Genomic DNA, 14,985 nt, shown 5'->3' with positions numbered 1-14,985 from the left:
GTATCTACAAATTGATAGAAATATAATATACAATGAAATTATAATAATAATATAATATACTCTTTTAATTATAATATAATTCAATACTTAAAAAAAAAATATATATATATATATTATTACTAACGCATTTTCGAATAAAAAATTACTATGATCCATAACTTTTTGTGCAGGATAAGCACAAAGAAATCCATGACAAAAAATGCTTCCAAGTAAAGTTAAATATAATAATACTTCTAATTTTCCAAGAAGCATTTTAATCTAATTGCAAAAAATATAAATTTGTCATTCAAAATATATATGTTCCTACTACATGCATAGATAATATAAACATGTGGGAAAATAAACACCGAAAGAACGATAATTGAATAAAAATATTTACTTACTTGAACCAAAATGATACTCGTTAATAATACAATGATTAAAAATTGAATAATAAAAGAATATTCATGATAGGAAATAATAGTTGCGACGAACCTTGATCAAAGAAAAATAATATGTCATTTTAAAAAAGAAATCATGGTCTTACTAATTTTTGTTCTTTTTTTTTTTAAATACAAATAACTATATATTTTTTTTATATTATCATAAAAAATATTTAAGAGTATAAGTGATCAAATGATTAACATTTATTATATAATAATGCATGTTACGTGAATGTTATTTGATGTTTACATGTTGCATTGATTATGCGATTAAATAATAAAAAAAGAAAAATATGATTAATATTAAAATGAACAAATAATTATTGCATTGTTGATAATTCGTGGTAGTTATGAATCATGATAAATGTTTTTTTAACAACAATTGATGCACAATTATACGATATTAAATGGTATTAAAGAAATATTTGTTATCAATTAAACGGCGTGTTTTAATGTAATAAGAAAAATCTATGAATGATTGATTTATATCAATGAATCCAAGCCACATTGATACCAACTCCAAGATTTGTGTATGATATTTAACGCAATCCGTTATTTTATAACGAGCTTTGTAATAAGCATTGTCCATGTCAGTGTTTTCTAAATTTGTATCGAAAGCATGCTCCAATCTGTAACTAATAATTATTTTTTATTTAAAAAAAAACAATCATAATGAAAATTATACGAACTGTTAATCGATTTCTTTTTGAAATAAGAAAATAATAATTCAATGAAACATATTAAACACCTATTTAATTATTTACGATAAGATTAAATATTTGTCTTAATTTTTTAATCTCTTTTATTATGACATTAATTATGAAAAAAAAAAAAAAAAACACATGGGAAAATTCATAGATTCACGTACCAAAGTACTTTGTACATACTGCAACAATGTTGAGCGAACAAAAGAAATATACTTTCCGTAGTGACCAATATAGTTACGCCAAAAAACATAGTTATCCATGTGTGCAATAAAATTGGATAAAAATATTTCTCCGTATCGAGAAAAAATTCTGCTTGATACAAAAATTTACGTGTTCGCGTAACGTTAAGTGGCAAAACGATGTCCAATATGCACGGCATCAAAGATAACAAATTTACGAAACCTAAGGAAAAATAACTGACCGCTACAACAAATGGTACAATATTAAATAATTTAAAAAATATATCGAAATTTAAACGGGTCCTGACATTTTTCTTTTCTTTTTACCTGTAAGAAATAAAGTATAATTTCTATTTTCTTTAGCATACATTTCCATTATTTCTATTTCTTCCTTCGTTTTTGTCACATTCCAAAGATCTTGAATATCTTCCAACAATTTTGTAAACTATGAGATATACGATCGTAAAAATTATTAATTTTATTTTCTTTTTATCGAATTTTATGATAATATTTTCTTTTCTTTGGTTCTTTTTTGTTAATTTCTCACCTTTTTCACATTGACGATGCAATTGCAGTACCTTATTATGCAAATACTATTAGACAAGAATGATACTAAAATTTCGAATATAAGATCCAAATGGTGTCCAGCTTTGACCAGCTTAATTATCTAAATTTTGTTTTTCAAACACAATTATGTAAAAGAATATGCAGATGTGAAATATCAAGATAAATCAGAAATATGAATAAAGATTTGAATATTTTTTACCTGTCCTAACAAACAGAAACTTAAATAAGAGACCGTGTTAATCATAAGAATTAATTTGATTTTGTAATTTTGATCAGGCCATTGGCCCATTATTAATAGAAGTAAACGATTGAGTTTGTAATAGCCATCGGTAAACAAATCCATTATTTTTTTGTCAATTCCAAAGATCTTTTTACGATCGATGATATCAAAGAAAAATTCTAGCTTACACGTTCCCTTTCAAGAAACACCAGCAAAGTTATATAAGATTCGAGGTTTTTTTCTTTAGTCAGTATTTTCTCACGAGTATATTTTACATAATTATGGAAGTATGAGTGTGATACGAAAGCATATAATTTTGTATTCGCATATATCCTATAATTTTCGATAAAAAAAAGTTTTCTGAAGCGTCGAGACAATCAATAAAACTTTACGCAGAATTTTTCAAGCAATCCTATTATTAGGACTGAAATACATCCTTCGATGTAACGTCGCATACGCAAATCATTTATTTATCAGTTGTTATCTAGATTTCTTATTTTCTTTTTCTTTTTTCTCGTGATATCTGTCCACCCAAAGAAAAATATTCGTTGGGCTCTTCGTATTTTTATTCATTTTTATTTCTTTTCCCAAGCAGAGTGAATAGCCCATGAACATTTTTATTTTATGAAAGTATAACGTGTAGAAGGTTTACATAGTGATCGATAAAAACATATATTATGTTTGTTAAAAAAAAAAAATAATCATTTTTCCATAAAATATTAAATTCTTACAATTGGCACATATTCGATTTATCTAATTATTCAGTTTTTTTTCATACGCGTATGTATGAAGGTATTGCCTATCGTTAGGAACTCGGTATCTTAGTTATACGTTTCATTGATAGATGGTGCTTCGAACGATAATGTAGTCTTGTGAAAATGTATTTTATTCATGGAGCAACGTTGTATTATTAATGAAATATAAAAGTGTTGTTAAAATAATTGTAAAATGGAAAATATAAGAGAACGTATAAGAAACACTATTAGTATCGAAAGGAAAAAGCAACGTGCCAGAGTGCTTAATGAAAATCGTCCTGCCCTTGGAGAATGTATACAATATGCATCTTATTCTCCAGCATTTGTTACAGAAATTGCGAAGAAGCTTAAAAAGAAGAGTTTTAACGTTGACGATTATCGTCATTTGCAAAATGCTTTAATTCAGGTTTTAATTATATTTATAAATAAATTTGTAAAACAACAAATTTTGATAGGCTTAATTTAATAATATCAATTAATTAATATTCTAATATTTTTCAGTCAGAATCGAATATTGAAGCATTATTAAAAGTTAACAAATTAATATTTGCATTGGTACGAGATATTTCTGGAAACAATCCAATATCGCAATTGGGCGCTGCAAATTGTTGTTGCAACATTGCTCTTGGTAATACAAAAGCTTGCACAGCAATAGCCAAATATATATCTCCGTATTTAATTGCCGAATGTGAAAGCTTGAACTGTCCTTTATTGGTAAATAATATTAGTGTGTTTTTTTTATATATATATATATATTCACATAGATCTAAATTGACACACACATGATAAAAATTATTAATACCTTAATTCTAGGAAGTCTGTCTTTGGACCATTGGAAATTTGTCCAGCAAAAGTCAAAAAGCTTTTGAAATTTTACATGCGCAGAAGTGTCTATGTTATCTAATAAAATTGTTAAATGAATGCGATAATAAAATTCTTCCTTCCGTAGTATATGCAACTTTGCACTACCTATACGGGGGATTTTCTTTCATCAAGTATATAACTTTAAAAAAAAAAAACACTAAAAATTATCTATTAAATTCCATATTTATTATCTTCCATTGTAAATATTGCTAATAAATTTATTTATTTTTCAGGGAAACTGAGTTGATGGAGCTTGCGGAAGCATGCAAATACAGACACTTATTTGAAGAAAATTCTGATACTCTCTGGCTACTGGCATTATTATCTTCAAATGTAGCATGTGGCAGTTCATTATATTACGTGTTACCATTTATCATTAACTTTTTGCATCGGTCTATTCCTAATTATTTGTCTGATACTAGTTCCTTGGTACATATATGTTTTTTTATTCTATAAATACTATATTCTGTTCTAAATATTAATATAATTGAATTATGTCAGATTGCAGCATGTTTACGTATACTAGGAAACTTACTGACCCCTAACACGCTTGAAGATATTGTAAATACATTTTTCATGGATCTACAGATTGGTGATTTGAATGCGCAAGAGTTATTCAGAATTTTATTATCTCATCATCATAAGCATATAAGAAAAGAAACCTTGTGGTTGTTAGGTAAAAATTCATAAATAATTTAATCATTACAATTATATGTGACAAATCTATATCTTTATCAATATCTTTATAGGAAACTTATGCAATCATGCATCCTCGAGTGTGAGTCAAACAATTCAAGATATCATCCCATTTTTACCACCATTAGAAGAAATTATTGCATCCACGATGGGATAGTATAAAAGTAAATTATTTACATCGACAATGGGGTATGTATAATCAATTAAAAGTATACATTCACACATTTGTTTTAATATTTGATTGTGTCAGATTTAAAATAGAAAACAAGCTTAACAAATAATTTATCAAAGAAGATTAATACTTCATTTTCACAGAAATAAATTGCTTTTCAGATTCTTGATTCCATCGACTTGAAATATCCTCTATGCATGGCACTCTTATAATATTAAAATATATGTTACCCAAAAGATCGGCAATTGAATTTTTAGTATTTTTCAAACAGTTGTAAAATAATTCGTCACAAGTACAATGCGATCTGAAATAGGTAAGATTAAAAATAATTATGATGATTCATCAGACGTGTTGATATTATATTCCTTACAGATAAACACATTTACATATAATATTGTTTAATATTTATAGATATATTATAAGAAATGCGGGATAGGCTTGAAAACAATAAAAAGAGGGTAAATTTTATATTTAATTATTAAAAATTAAAAATTTAAATACAGACACACACAGTCTCACTTTTAGACACACTTTCAGTCACGTCACCTCAAAAACACACACACACACGCGCGTATATTCTTTTCGCGCATTCTACATCAAATTTTTATTTTAAATATTTATATATAAAATAAAATATTGTATTACACTTACTTAGTGTACAAAGAATTATTGTTTAAGTTGAAGCGCGATGTATGAGCTCTTACTTTTACAGGACACAAATCGTGATTGCGGCAGCACCTGTTGAAGCAGAAAGTATTTGTCTAATTAATTCTATTTGCATTTTGATATTAATAAAGGTATTCGAACCTATCAATATTTGCTTCTCGTCCCAAATCGTGATAATTATCAGCTATGTCTCCAGCTCCACACCATTTTGTTCCTCGAAAAAAATGAATCAAAGAAATTAAATGTTCAATACGAAAATGATATACTTTAAAAAGAATAAAAAAAAAGTAAAGAAGACAGTAATGAATTACCTGGTAATATTCCTGAAAATAAAGTAAGCGGACTTATTCGAGAATAACTTTTTCCATCTTGCTTATCTTCCGAAGTATCTAATAAATCTTGAGTTTGTATACTATCCAAAGTTTCACATTGTTGTAGAAGCTTCATTATTTGTTCAAACGATACTCTTTGTGGATTTGCAGTCAGTGATAAATTTCTGAGTACTTCGACAGCTTCTTCTGGTTCACTGTATAAGACGCGAATTTATATATAAACATTATATATTTAATCATTTATTTTCTTATGATTGTTATAACTTCATATTCAACTTACTATACTTCAACGATATTGCAATCGTGTAATTCGTTGTTAAATCCGAGATCGACGATAGCAACGGTTTGCTCGTGATAGTAAACCGCTCTTACGTGTTTCAACAAATTTACATTCGTTGAAATTCCTCGCAATCCTTTGAAAGTATTTTTAAAAAAAGTAGGCCTTTGCAAACTACTCGCGGTTAACGTTAGTAAAATAAATACTATCGCATTCACCGAAGTCATTTTGATATTAGAACAAAATTTCTCATCCATGGATTAAATTAATGATATCCGAATGATTTATAATTTTGTTATCTCTTCCACAATATTTATATCTGAAACCTTGCACGTTCTTCGTAAACAAATATAATAACGGACATATTGATAATTACTTTGAAATTAATTAATGAAAACAAAGACACCAAAATTCTCTTGTGTTTGAGATTTTGATATAAAGTACAATTATTTAACAAAATTATTTAATACAATGTTATTATGCACGTGCAAAAGATATTTTTTTTTGACGTGACAGGACAATTGTATTATAGTAATTCTAAGTGATAACATTTAAAACGTACCATCCTATATCGTAGGAAATGATAGAATATGTAATAGTTAAAAAAGACATCGTGCGGTTTTTTGATAATTCATTTCAAGATTTAACTTTCCTTTTTGTGTTTGTTTACCTTAAAATGATGATAAATTCTATATTTTTCATGATGTTTACGTAGAAACGTTCATTGAAACATGAAAGTTGATATGTAAAAATCGTTTTCCACAAATATATATATATAATAAGGTAATAAATATATATTTCTTTTTCTTTTTAATATTTCTTCGAGTTCATATACTTTCACTATTTAACTTGAAACATTTGTAATTCACGGTTTTTAATCTTGAAATAATTAGACACGTGAGTAAAAATAGATTATCTATCGATAGAATTAAATTAAATAACTGAATATAACTGTACGAGTGCAATATCTTTTTTCCTTAGATTAATGATCCCTTCTCTGTCACTCGAAACAACGTTGTGTGTCGTTTGATCACGGAATCTTCACTGAACATTCACTGCGACTAGGACGAAGAAAGTGGGGCGCAGACAAGAAGAAGGGAAAAAAATGTATATAAAAACACACAGAAACGTTTACATTATTTTGCGGATAGTAGTAAATTATAAATTTCATAGCAAACTTTTCGTAAGTCGAGTTTCATCGACTCTTTAAAAATTGTAATACGTATTTTAAAAAGAAGTGTGACGAGTCAAATTCGATTTACATTTATTCGTAATGAATAGAGAGAGAGAGAGAGAGAATACATTTTATTAAAATAAATTTTTATTATACCGTACACATAAACAAATATTTATATTATTAAATAATAAAATAATAACAAAAGAAAATATATTAGACAAAAAAGAAATATTAGAGAGAAAATAAGTTATTTCCGTATTACTTTTACGATTTCTTCGTTGAAAAAGAGAAACTTTCGTACGTAACATTGTGGCACGATAGCCTAGTTATCGGAGAATAAGTCTATAATCAGTCTTTAACTATAGATCACATGAATCATGGATCGCATGATATCAACATGAAATTTAAAAGATTTGAAGTAATTGATATCAAAGGAAAGATGAGAAAATGATCACCCAAATCGTTTAACGATAGCTTAAGAAAGGTTTGGTTTTAATGGTGACAACCCTTGGGGTGAAGGCGTTGATTTATTATTTGTAGGATTCGACGAATATTGGCCTTCAGCACGTGCTGTGCTTAAAGTGATGCTGATAGGAGTAGCGTTGGATAATTGCAATCTAACAGGACATTGTCGGTAGCCTAAAATGTGACGATTAAAATGAATACAATGAATGAAGATTAAAATGAAACAACAAGGACGGGATTATATCGAATTAGATTTACCCGCATGATGTGGGCCGGAACAATGACAACAGATAGGATTATTTCTTGGTCTTGGACAAAATTCAACGCTGTGCGGTTCACCACAACGAACGCATCTTGGCAAATGTCGACAATTAGCAGCCACGTGCCAAAATCCTTGGCATCGATAACATTGAAGAACACTATCGCCTTGATGAGAATTAGATGTTTCAGGAGAATGTCCTGGAGCGAAATTACCGGAAATAATCGGTGGCATAGCAATATTTCCAGTTCCAGGACGGCACCATCTTTCGGGAATAGCACTGAAGCGTGCAACACTGAAGAAATCTAATCCTTGTCTTAATAGAAGCTCGTAATGTTCCGCTTCCAAAAGCTAAACGCATTATTGTTCTTATCATCGTTTATTTCTTTGGGTTCAATCTTAATTGCAAGATTATTATTTAAATCATTATTGAGAGAGAGATTACCTCAACTCGAACATATTGACGCGATCTTTCGATAATCCCAGTCGCTATTCCCTGCATCTCCAACGCGGAGCTAAGTTCTTGAAGTGGTATTGCCCAAGGTACGTCACGAAGTAGCACAAATTGTTTATAACGAGTATCTCTTGCAGCAAATCGAGCTACCTGATATATAAACTCTCATGAAATATTTGTAAATTAGTAAAAACTGAAACGTTCTATTTATATAAAACATGATAATGACTAACTTGTACAGGTCCTTCAAAAAGTCGTGCAAAATCGCAATGTTGTAATAGATTATCCACATCGGTTTCTCGTTCAAATGTTATAATAAAACCGCACAAAGTTTCGAAAATTTGCCATTTTCCTGAAGGTTCCGAACTACCAATAGCTTCTTCTAATCGTGACCGAAGATTCTCACCATCTTTGATAATTATAATAAATATAATAAAGTTAGAAACAATGTGTGTGTGTGTGTGTGCGCGTGTTCACAAGGATTCACAGGTTCTTTCAATCGATCTACCTTGACTTCGGTGATCCTGACCACAAGGAATAATACTACTGCAGGAAAGATAGAGAGAACATTTAAGTTGTTCGTCCGAATTAGGGGAAGAACAGGATTGTTTATTTACAACAATTTCTTGTTCTTCTTTTTTATCTACGTCCTCTTCCATCCTTTGCAGGATCTCCTTCGGTTACTTACAAAAATAAACAAAACAAACATGAAACTAAATTCAAATAGTATCATTTAATGTTTTATTCAGTATTATTTTTTTCTATTGGTTTATTTATTATTTAAATAAAAAGAAAACGTTGATCATTTACCTTAAATACGTCTTCTAATCCTTTTTTTAATTAAAAGAACATGGGCCTGGAGGAGGCATGGCCCAATGATAGCGTCATTCATTACCCTCACCTACGATTATAACAATATCGATTCTTTCGTGTCTCTTTTTTTTAAAATCGATTACTCGATTGATTGACAATGTTCGTTGATCATTTAATCGTTCGTTAATAACCGTTTGTTTGATTAATTTTCGTTAATTATGATTGGTAAAATGTTTTATCGCTTATTGGATATTCATAAATAAAAAACATTTTGATTGATCATTTATCAAATAGAAATGAAATAAGAATATATATATATACATTGATAAATGATAATAAATTAACACACGCGCGCTTTATATGTTTGTGTCATATTTTGATATATCTTTTAAAAGAATAAAATTAAATTCTCTCTTTATTATATTTTTATGTATTTTTTGTATTTTTCTTTTTTAATTGTCATATTTATATTTCTTAACATTATCCTTTTAAATGTTAGAAGTTTTATCCGGTTGATTCAGTTCTTTATCTTCTTTGGCAGTTGGCCGCATTGATAAAATATTATACAAAGCACGAGGAAAGAGAGACGTTGGTCCCAACACGTGCAAACGTACGTCACATTTTTCCATAACATACATCCATTTTAAATCGGCTCGTTGAGCTACTGTCATAGCCTATAGTATATTGTATCCACATATAAAAGAAACAGATATATATTAATTATAAATCGTAATTAATTTCATTAGAAAATTTAATTTTGATGATTACTTTTGGATAAAAATATAATAAAAAAATATAACGTCGAGGTTGGCTTTCTTCTTTGAACGAAGAAAACCTCTTGACCTCGTACGTGCATATGTACGGTGTAAATACATGTATATGTATTATGCACAAGTACATATGTAAATATACATGCTGTGGAACGATACATATCGGTAATATACAGGAAACCGGTTAACGATATAGCAACCAAAATGGTTTCTCTCTATATATTCCGTATTCCATACTCGTTTGAACTCATGTAAATACACATATGTTACGATTGACGTAACAAGAGGAACCAATTGTGTCCAAAAAACTATACGAGGATGAGTTGAAAAGTTTTGAACTAGGCTCAAAAATGTTCAACTCACTTACATATATATATATTCATTTATGATTAATTTTAATGATTTTATTGTTATCGTTGTTGTTGTTGTTGTTGTTGTTGGTATAGAATTTTGGTTTAAGAATTTGTGGATAACATCATCACCTGAAATTCATTAGCTGTGCAACCCAAAATACATTCCGCAATTTCTCCACTTAATCTACAACCGATTAGATATCCAGTATCGTCTTTTAAATTAACTTTCACGTTAATAGTTATTGCATTAAATGGTGGACGAGTACCGTTGCCACATGGACAATCCAAATTCATACAAGAGTCGTTATTTTTAAGAATTAATTTTTTACACAAAGCACTGTAAATTTAATAATTATTCCTTTATCATAATCATATCAACTTATATATTTATTAGATGAATATTATGATAAATTAAAAATACCATCTCGTTGATATTAAACCAGGATTAGTGTCATCCAAATTCATATCAGTTACCATCGCTTTCAAAATTGTTGCAAATTGTAATCTTCCATCTTCTACGATAGCTGCTTGATTTATTTTTTCCGAAATTTCTTCTATAGTCATCACCGTGACAATCGTATCGGCTATTTTGTTCAAATTATAAAATAAATGTCATTGATTTGATCTTCTATTAAAGAATTTAGAGAAAAAACATTTTAAATTCATTCTCACGATTAGGTACTGCAAAAGGATCGGCAGAAAAAATATCTCGACCAAAGTGATCTACTGCTTTCCTTACGAGTTCTGTCTCCGGTATATTCGGATTCTCTGTGATCAATGTCTTTCTAACTAAGTAAATCATTACATTGTATCGTTAAATTTTTCAATAATACAATAATTAATTACTGACAAACCATTTCTATCGTTCTTAGGTTTGCATATTTATTTGTTTTTTTTTTTTCTATTAATTTAAACGACAAAAACTTACGTTGTTTCTTTATACTTGAGTGGATTGAAAAGTTATGAATCTAACATGGAAACAACTTTTTTTTCTGTCCCCTCAATTCACTTTTATTTAAAACAATAATAAAAGCTTTTTCTGCGAGGCGCACAACTTTTCAACCTACCCTCGTATAAAAATAATATAATTAATAATATAAATATAAAAAAAAGTTAAGGAATATTAAAAATGTATAATATTATATAAAATAAGATAATTTAGGACCTATACTTATGACGGTTTTCTTTTTAAATTTATCAAACATGATACGAGCGTCGGCTAGAAAAAGAACGGTGTATTTAGGCTGCCATGTAGCTCCTCTTTCAATCCATTCGTTTTCCCAAAGTATAAAAACTATTGGTGACTCGCTGGTTCCATCCGTAGCTTCGAAATTACGACATTTTAATGTTCTACCATCTCGAGTGGTTATATTACGTTCTCCGCTGACCTATACACAATGTTAATAATAACAATTGAAAAATTATCTTTAACATAAAAAAAAAAAAATAAATAACGTCTATACGTACGAACGTGACCACAACCAAAATGTCGACGTATTGATCGCATAAATTTTCTATTTGTTCTAATATACTTTTCAATGTTTGCAAACGTTCAGCGCTTTTAGTTGGTATTGTTAATAATTTTTCATAGGTATCATGAACAGGTGCATAATGGTTCTGTATTAGTGCAACACCTTCGTTCACTATTAATTTATATGGAATTGATACAAAAGGTACAAAAATTTCGTCTTTGTCCTCAATATGTCGAGCTAATATTTTTGCATTTATCACTTCAACTGCAATCATATTTTAATACGTATAACAATAATAGTAATAAATAATAATCATAATAATAACAGATCAATAAAATAAATGACTATGTTAAATTGTAATAGAAAAAAAAACAATAGCATACAACAGTTTGGTGTTCAATGCATTTATCTATATGGTCTTATTTTTAAACAATTGAATATCCAATTGCAACGTTTAAGTTTCCTTGAACAGTAGTGAATAATAACTAATTTATTCGTTATATTTTGTTTTCTCTATTATTTGTTTAATAAATAATTATATATAAGAGTAAAAAAATAATTATTAAATTTAAACAAATTAAATAACTTATGGTCTATATATATATATATTATATCAATTATAATGACATAATATTTGTTCAAAAATTATTCATCTATTTATCTAGCTAGCTAGCATTTTATGCGTTTATCTATACGCTTATCTATACGTTATAAGGCCATATATATGACCTTGCCATTTAGATAGTAAAATATTTAACTACAATGTTTAAGTAAATTTTAACGTTAGTAAATATCTCTAATTTATTCATAACGTTTCGCTATCTATTATTAACCCTTTTGTTGCGATATAATTTAGCAGAAGTATCGTTTCATATAAATTCACTTGTATTTGCATGACGTCATATTGCATACGATCCCTATATGGGTCAGTAATTTATATGGGGCCTTTGCATGAACTACCCGTATAAGGGATGCTCATACATATGGGCCTTCGCATTGACGACCCATATATGAGTCGCTAGTAACGAAAGGATTAATTGTTATAATTAAATTGTATTATAAATTTCCTATTAAAATATATGATACAAACCTATTGAACCTATATGAAAAGCGGTTACTAATTTTTTAACATATTCTACTGTACCCCACACAGTTACGTTTATAAAATCTTCTTCGGAATCTCGTAACGTAAACGTCCAAACAGCACGTTCGCCATTATTAACTGCAACAAATTCATGAAATATTTTTGCTAACAGTCACGTTCAATATATTAACATCATAAAGTTTGTAAAATAAGATGACCAATTCGTACATCTCGTTTGTGTAGCATCGAATGTTCTTACATTCGAACTATTAATAATAATTCCAATAACTAAAGAATTAACAGCGCCTGCTTTTAATGTTCGTAATACTTGTTTACAAATTCCTGACATATCTTTAAATTAATTCGTAATAATTAATAGACAACGCACCGGTTGTAATACGTGTCTCGAATTTTTGAATATGGTAGTCATATAAAGGGTGAACAACGATAATTATGGCGGACTTTTTAAAATAGACCAATCAAAAAGCATGTTGAGTCATGTCGATATGATAATCGAAAATTCGATATTAATCGATAGTATTTAATTATCTATTCTATCCTTCATACAGTTACAAATAATAATAATGTTTAGGTTTGTTACAAAATTTTTTAGTTTAATTTATTTGCTTACATACGTATATAACATCTAATTAAAAAATGTTAATATATACAAATATTAAGTTACAGATAAAGTTCCACCGGCTTTGGAAATTTTGGCAATTTCTTCTTTAAAATTGGATATAGTTTCTTTAGCCAATGTCAATTTTTCTTTCAGTTCTATCACTTGCAATCTAATCTTTGTACGTGCATCTACCAACGCCTTCATTGTTGACTCTTTTTTAGCTTCAACTGTTTGGTAAAAATAAGATATTAACATAAAGTAATGAAAAAAATATAAAGAGCATTTTTATAAGTAATCTAACAAATTGATATATCTGACAATATTGAATGTTTTATATTTACAATCTGAATTGTGTCGCCAATTTCCAGCGGAAATAGGTCTAGTGGTACTCAATAAATGTTGCATTAACGCTGTAGGATCTTGGAAAACAATTTCCTCATAAAATTCAGATACTAAACTTTTCTTTCCGAGTTGTATCTCCGGAGTCGATTGAAATAATTTTAAGATATGATATATAGTCACCTGTAAAAACAATACGTAATTATTAAAGATCTTTCATATTCTATATGATAAGGTAGATGTGTATACATACAGGTCGTTCATTGGGATCATGAAAATATATTTTAATGACAATTTCAAATTCACCCCAACCTGTTTCAGTCAATTCGTATGGGGGTTTAATCACAATGCGATTAGGATTATTATAACTTTCGTGTAACTTAAAATGTATTTTTTTAACATACGTTGACATATCTTCATTATGATATGGTTTAACGTAAACAGTCCATTGATGTGTATGACCATCTTCTTCTCTTTTTTTGCCAAAGTAACGAGAAATATTTCCATAAACTATAGGTTTAACTATAGTAACACCCTGAAAAATAATTTACAATTATTACAATTTTATTCAATATTGTAACAGCATGTTAATATATTTTAAATCTTGATAGTTGTGGAGGCTATTTTAATAAGTGAAATATAACCTCAAATACCTTGATTCTACCACCAGAATCCGGGCCAAATTCATTGGTGCTTGCCATTGTAAAAATTAATATACATAAACAATTAACTGTTTCTTCACTTAACACATTATTAATGAAACATTGAGTTCATTAAAATTGTAATTTTTTTAAATTGTAAATCCAAAGTAGAACATCATTTCTTTTCATTTCTTAGCATGCATATATTCTAATTAAATATAATAAGTACGTAGGATACATACAAAAATGATGTATGCAAATAGATAACCAATTGTGTGTTACTACACATCACTAAACAATAATAATTATTACAATATATTATATATATATTTAATGAGACAAATTCATATTTCAAAATTAAATAAATAACATACAATTAATATAATTAATTTCTGGAAAAGATTACAATGCAATATCCAAATTTTAAACAAACTTACAACTGCATGAAGAATTTAACGAATAATATATAAAAAGCTAAATAATTATTTAAAAAAGAGGATAACTGTAGCGACCTGCTGTCGATAAGCAGATTTCCACTGCATCCTATGCGACAACTAGCGCCGCCATCCTTACTGCTCATTCCCTAGCAAACTACTTTAGCACTAGCACTCTAGCACAGCTAACAGCGCTTCTAGGCGAACATTAATATTTCCATAGTTACAAGGAAATCACTTCCGAT

General features: G+C 28.4%; 6 protein-coding genes across 7 annotated transcripts; 1 reads left to right on the top strand and 5 right to left on the bottom strand.

Annotated features, from left to right (window-relative positions):
* Window positions 1-1,206: 1,206 nt before the first annotated feature.
* Window positions 1,207-2,601, bottom strand: LOC106791525. Its single transcript, XM_014757205.1, has 4 exons — window positions 2,075-2,601; window positions 1,856-1,975; window positions 1,636-1,753; window positions 1,207-1,552 (listed from the first exon to the last, which is right to left on the bottom strand). Exons 1-4 carry the CDS (start codon window positions 2,216-2,218, stop codon window positions 1,275-1,277), a joined length of 660 nt encoding a protein of 219 aa, XP_014612691.1. The 5' UTR covers window positions 2,219-2,601; the 3' UTR covers window positions 1,207-1,274.
* A 308-nt stretch (window positions 2,602-2,909) lies between these two features.
* LOC106791537 (importin subunit alpha-9) lies at window positions 2,910-5,392 on the top strand. The gene is made up of 9 exons (XM_014757221.1): window positions 2,910-3,256; window positions 3,352-3,564; window positions 3,664-3,845; window positions 3,948-4,143; window positions 4,216-4,390; window positions 4,464-4,599; window positions 4,744-4,895; window positions 4,994-5,040; window positions 5,295-5,392. Exons 1-6 carry the CDS (start codon window positions 3,044-3,046, stop codon window positions 4,565-4,567), a joined length of 1,083 nt encoding a protein of 360 aa, XP_014612707.1. The 5' UTR covers window positions 2,910-3,043; the 3' UTR covers window positions 4,568-4,599; window positions 4,744-4,895; window positions 4,994-5,040; window positions 5,295-5,392.
* LOC106791539 lies at window positions 4,626-7,020 on the bottom strand. Of its 2 annotated transcripts, XM_014757223.1 has the most exons (6): window positions 6,420-7,020; window positions 5,861-6,183; window positions 5,560-5,774; window positions 5,390-5,462; window positions 5,234-5,320; window positions 4,626-4,886 (listed from the first exon to the last, which is right to left on the bottom strand). In XM_014757223.1, the coding sequence occupies exons 2-6, from the start codon at window positions 6,112-6,114 to the stop codon at window positions 4,706-4,708; spliced, it is 810 nt and encodes a 269-aa protein (XP_014612709.1). In that variant the 5' UTR covers window positions 6,115-6,183; window positions 6,420-7,020; the 3' UTR covers window positions 4,626-4,705. The 2 variants fall into 2 exon arrangements, with proteins under 2 accessions (XP_014612709.1, XP_014612708.1); XM_014757222.1 differs by having other exon boundaries at window positions 5,861-6,509.
* Window positions 7,021-7,370: 350 nt separating this feature from the next.
* LOC106791526 lies at window positions 7,371-9,168 on the bottom strand. Its single transcript, XM_014757207.1, has 6 exons — window positions 9,023-9,168; window positions 8,721-8,895; window positions 8,446-8,621; window positions 8,204-8,362; window positions 7,758-8,109; window positions 7,371-7,673 (listed from the first exon to the last, which is right to left on the bottom strand). Exons 2-6 carry the CDS (start codon window positions 8,869-8,871, stop codon window positions 7,510-7,512), a joined length of 1,002 nt encoding a protein of 333 aa, XP_014612693.1. The 5' UTR covers window positions 8,872-8,895; window positions 9,023-9,168; the 3' UTR covers window positions 7,371-7,509.
* Window positions 9,169-9,480: 312 nt separating this feature from the next.
* LOC106791541 (meiosis-specific with OB domain-containing protein) lies at window positions 9,481-13,144 on the bottom strand. The gene is made up of 8 exons (XM_014757225.1): window positions 12,933-13,144; window positions 12,711-12,842; window positions 11,616-11,884; window positions 11,314-11,536; window positions 10,821-10,937; window positions 10,570-10,732; window positions 10,278-10,485; window positions 9,481-9,699 (listed from the first exon to the last, which is right to left on the bottom strand). Exons 1-8 carry the CDS (start codon window positions 13,051-13,053, stop codon window positions 9,514-9,516), a joined length of 1,419 nt encoding a protein of 472 aa, XP_014612711.1. The 5' UTR covers window positions 13,054-13,144; the 3' UTR covers window positions 9,481-9,513.
* A 153-nt stretch (window positions 13,145-13,297) lies between these two features.
* Window positions 13,298-14,979, bottom strand: LOC106791540 (YEATS domain-containing protein 4). The gene is made up of 4 exons (XM_014757224.1): window positions 14,319-14,979; window positions 13,919-14,200; window positions 13,668-13,848; window positions 13,298-13,553 (listed from the first exon to the last, which is right to left on the bottom strand). Exons 1-4 carry the CDS (start codon window positions 14,364-14,366, stop codon window positions 13,381-13,383), a joined length of 684 nt encoding a protein of 227 aa, XP_014612710.1. The 5' UTR covers window positions 14,367-14,979; the 3' UTR covers window positions 13,298-13,380.
* Between the last annotated feature and the right edge of the window lie 6 nt (window positions 14,980-14,985).

The sequence above is a fragment of the Polistes canadensis genome, unplaced genomic scaffold, assembly GCF_001313835.1.
Source record: "Polistes canadensis isolate GaletaPanama2010 unplaced genomic scaffold, ASM131383v1 scaffold_315, whole genome shotgun sequence".
NCBI classification, from domain to species: Eukaryota; Metazoa; Arthropoda; class Insecta; order Hymenoptera; family Vespidae; genus Polistes; species Polistes canadensis.
This window is presented reverse-complemented; position numbering and strand designations above follow the sequence as displayed.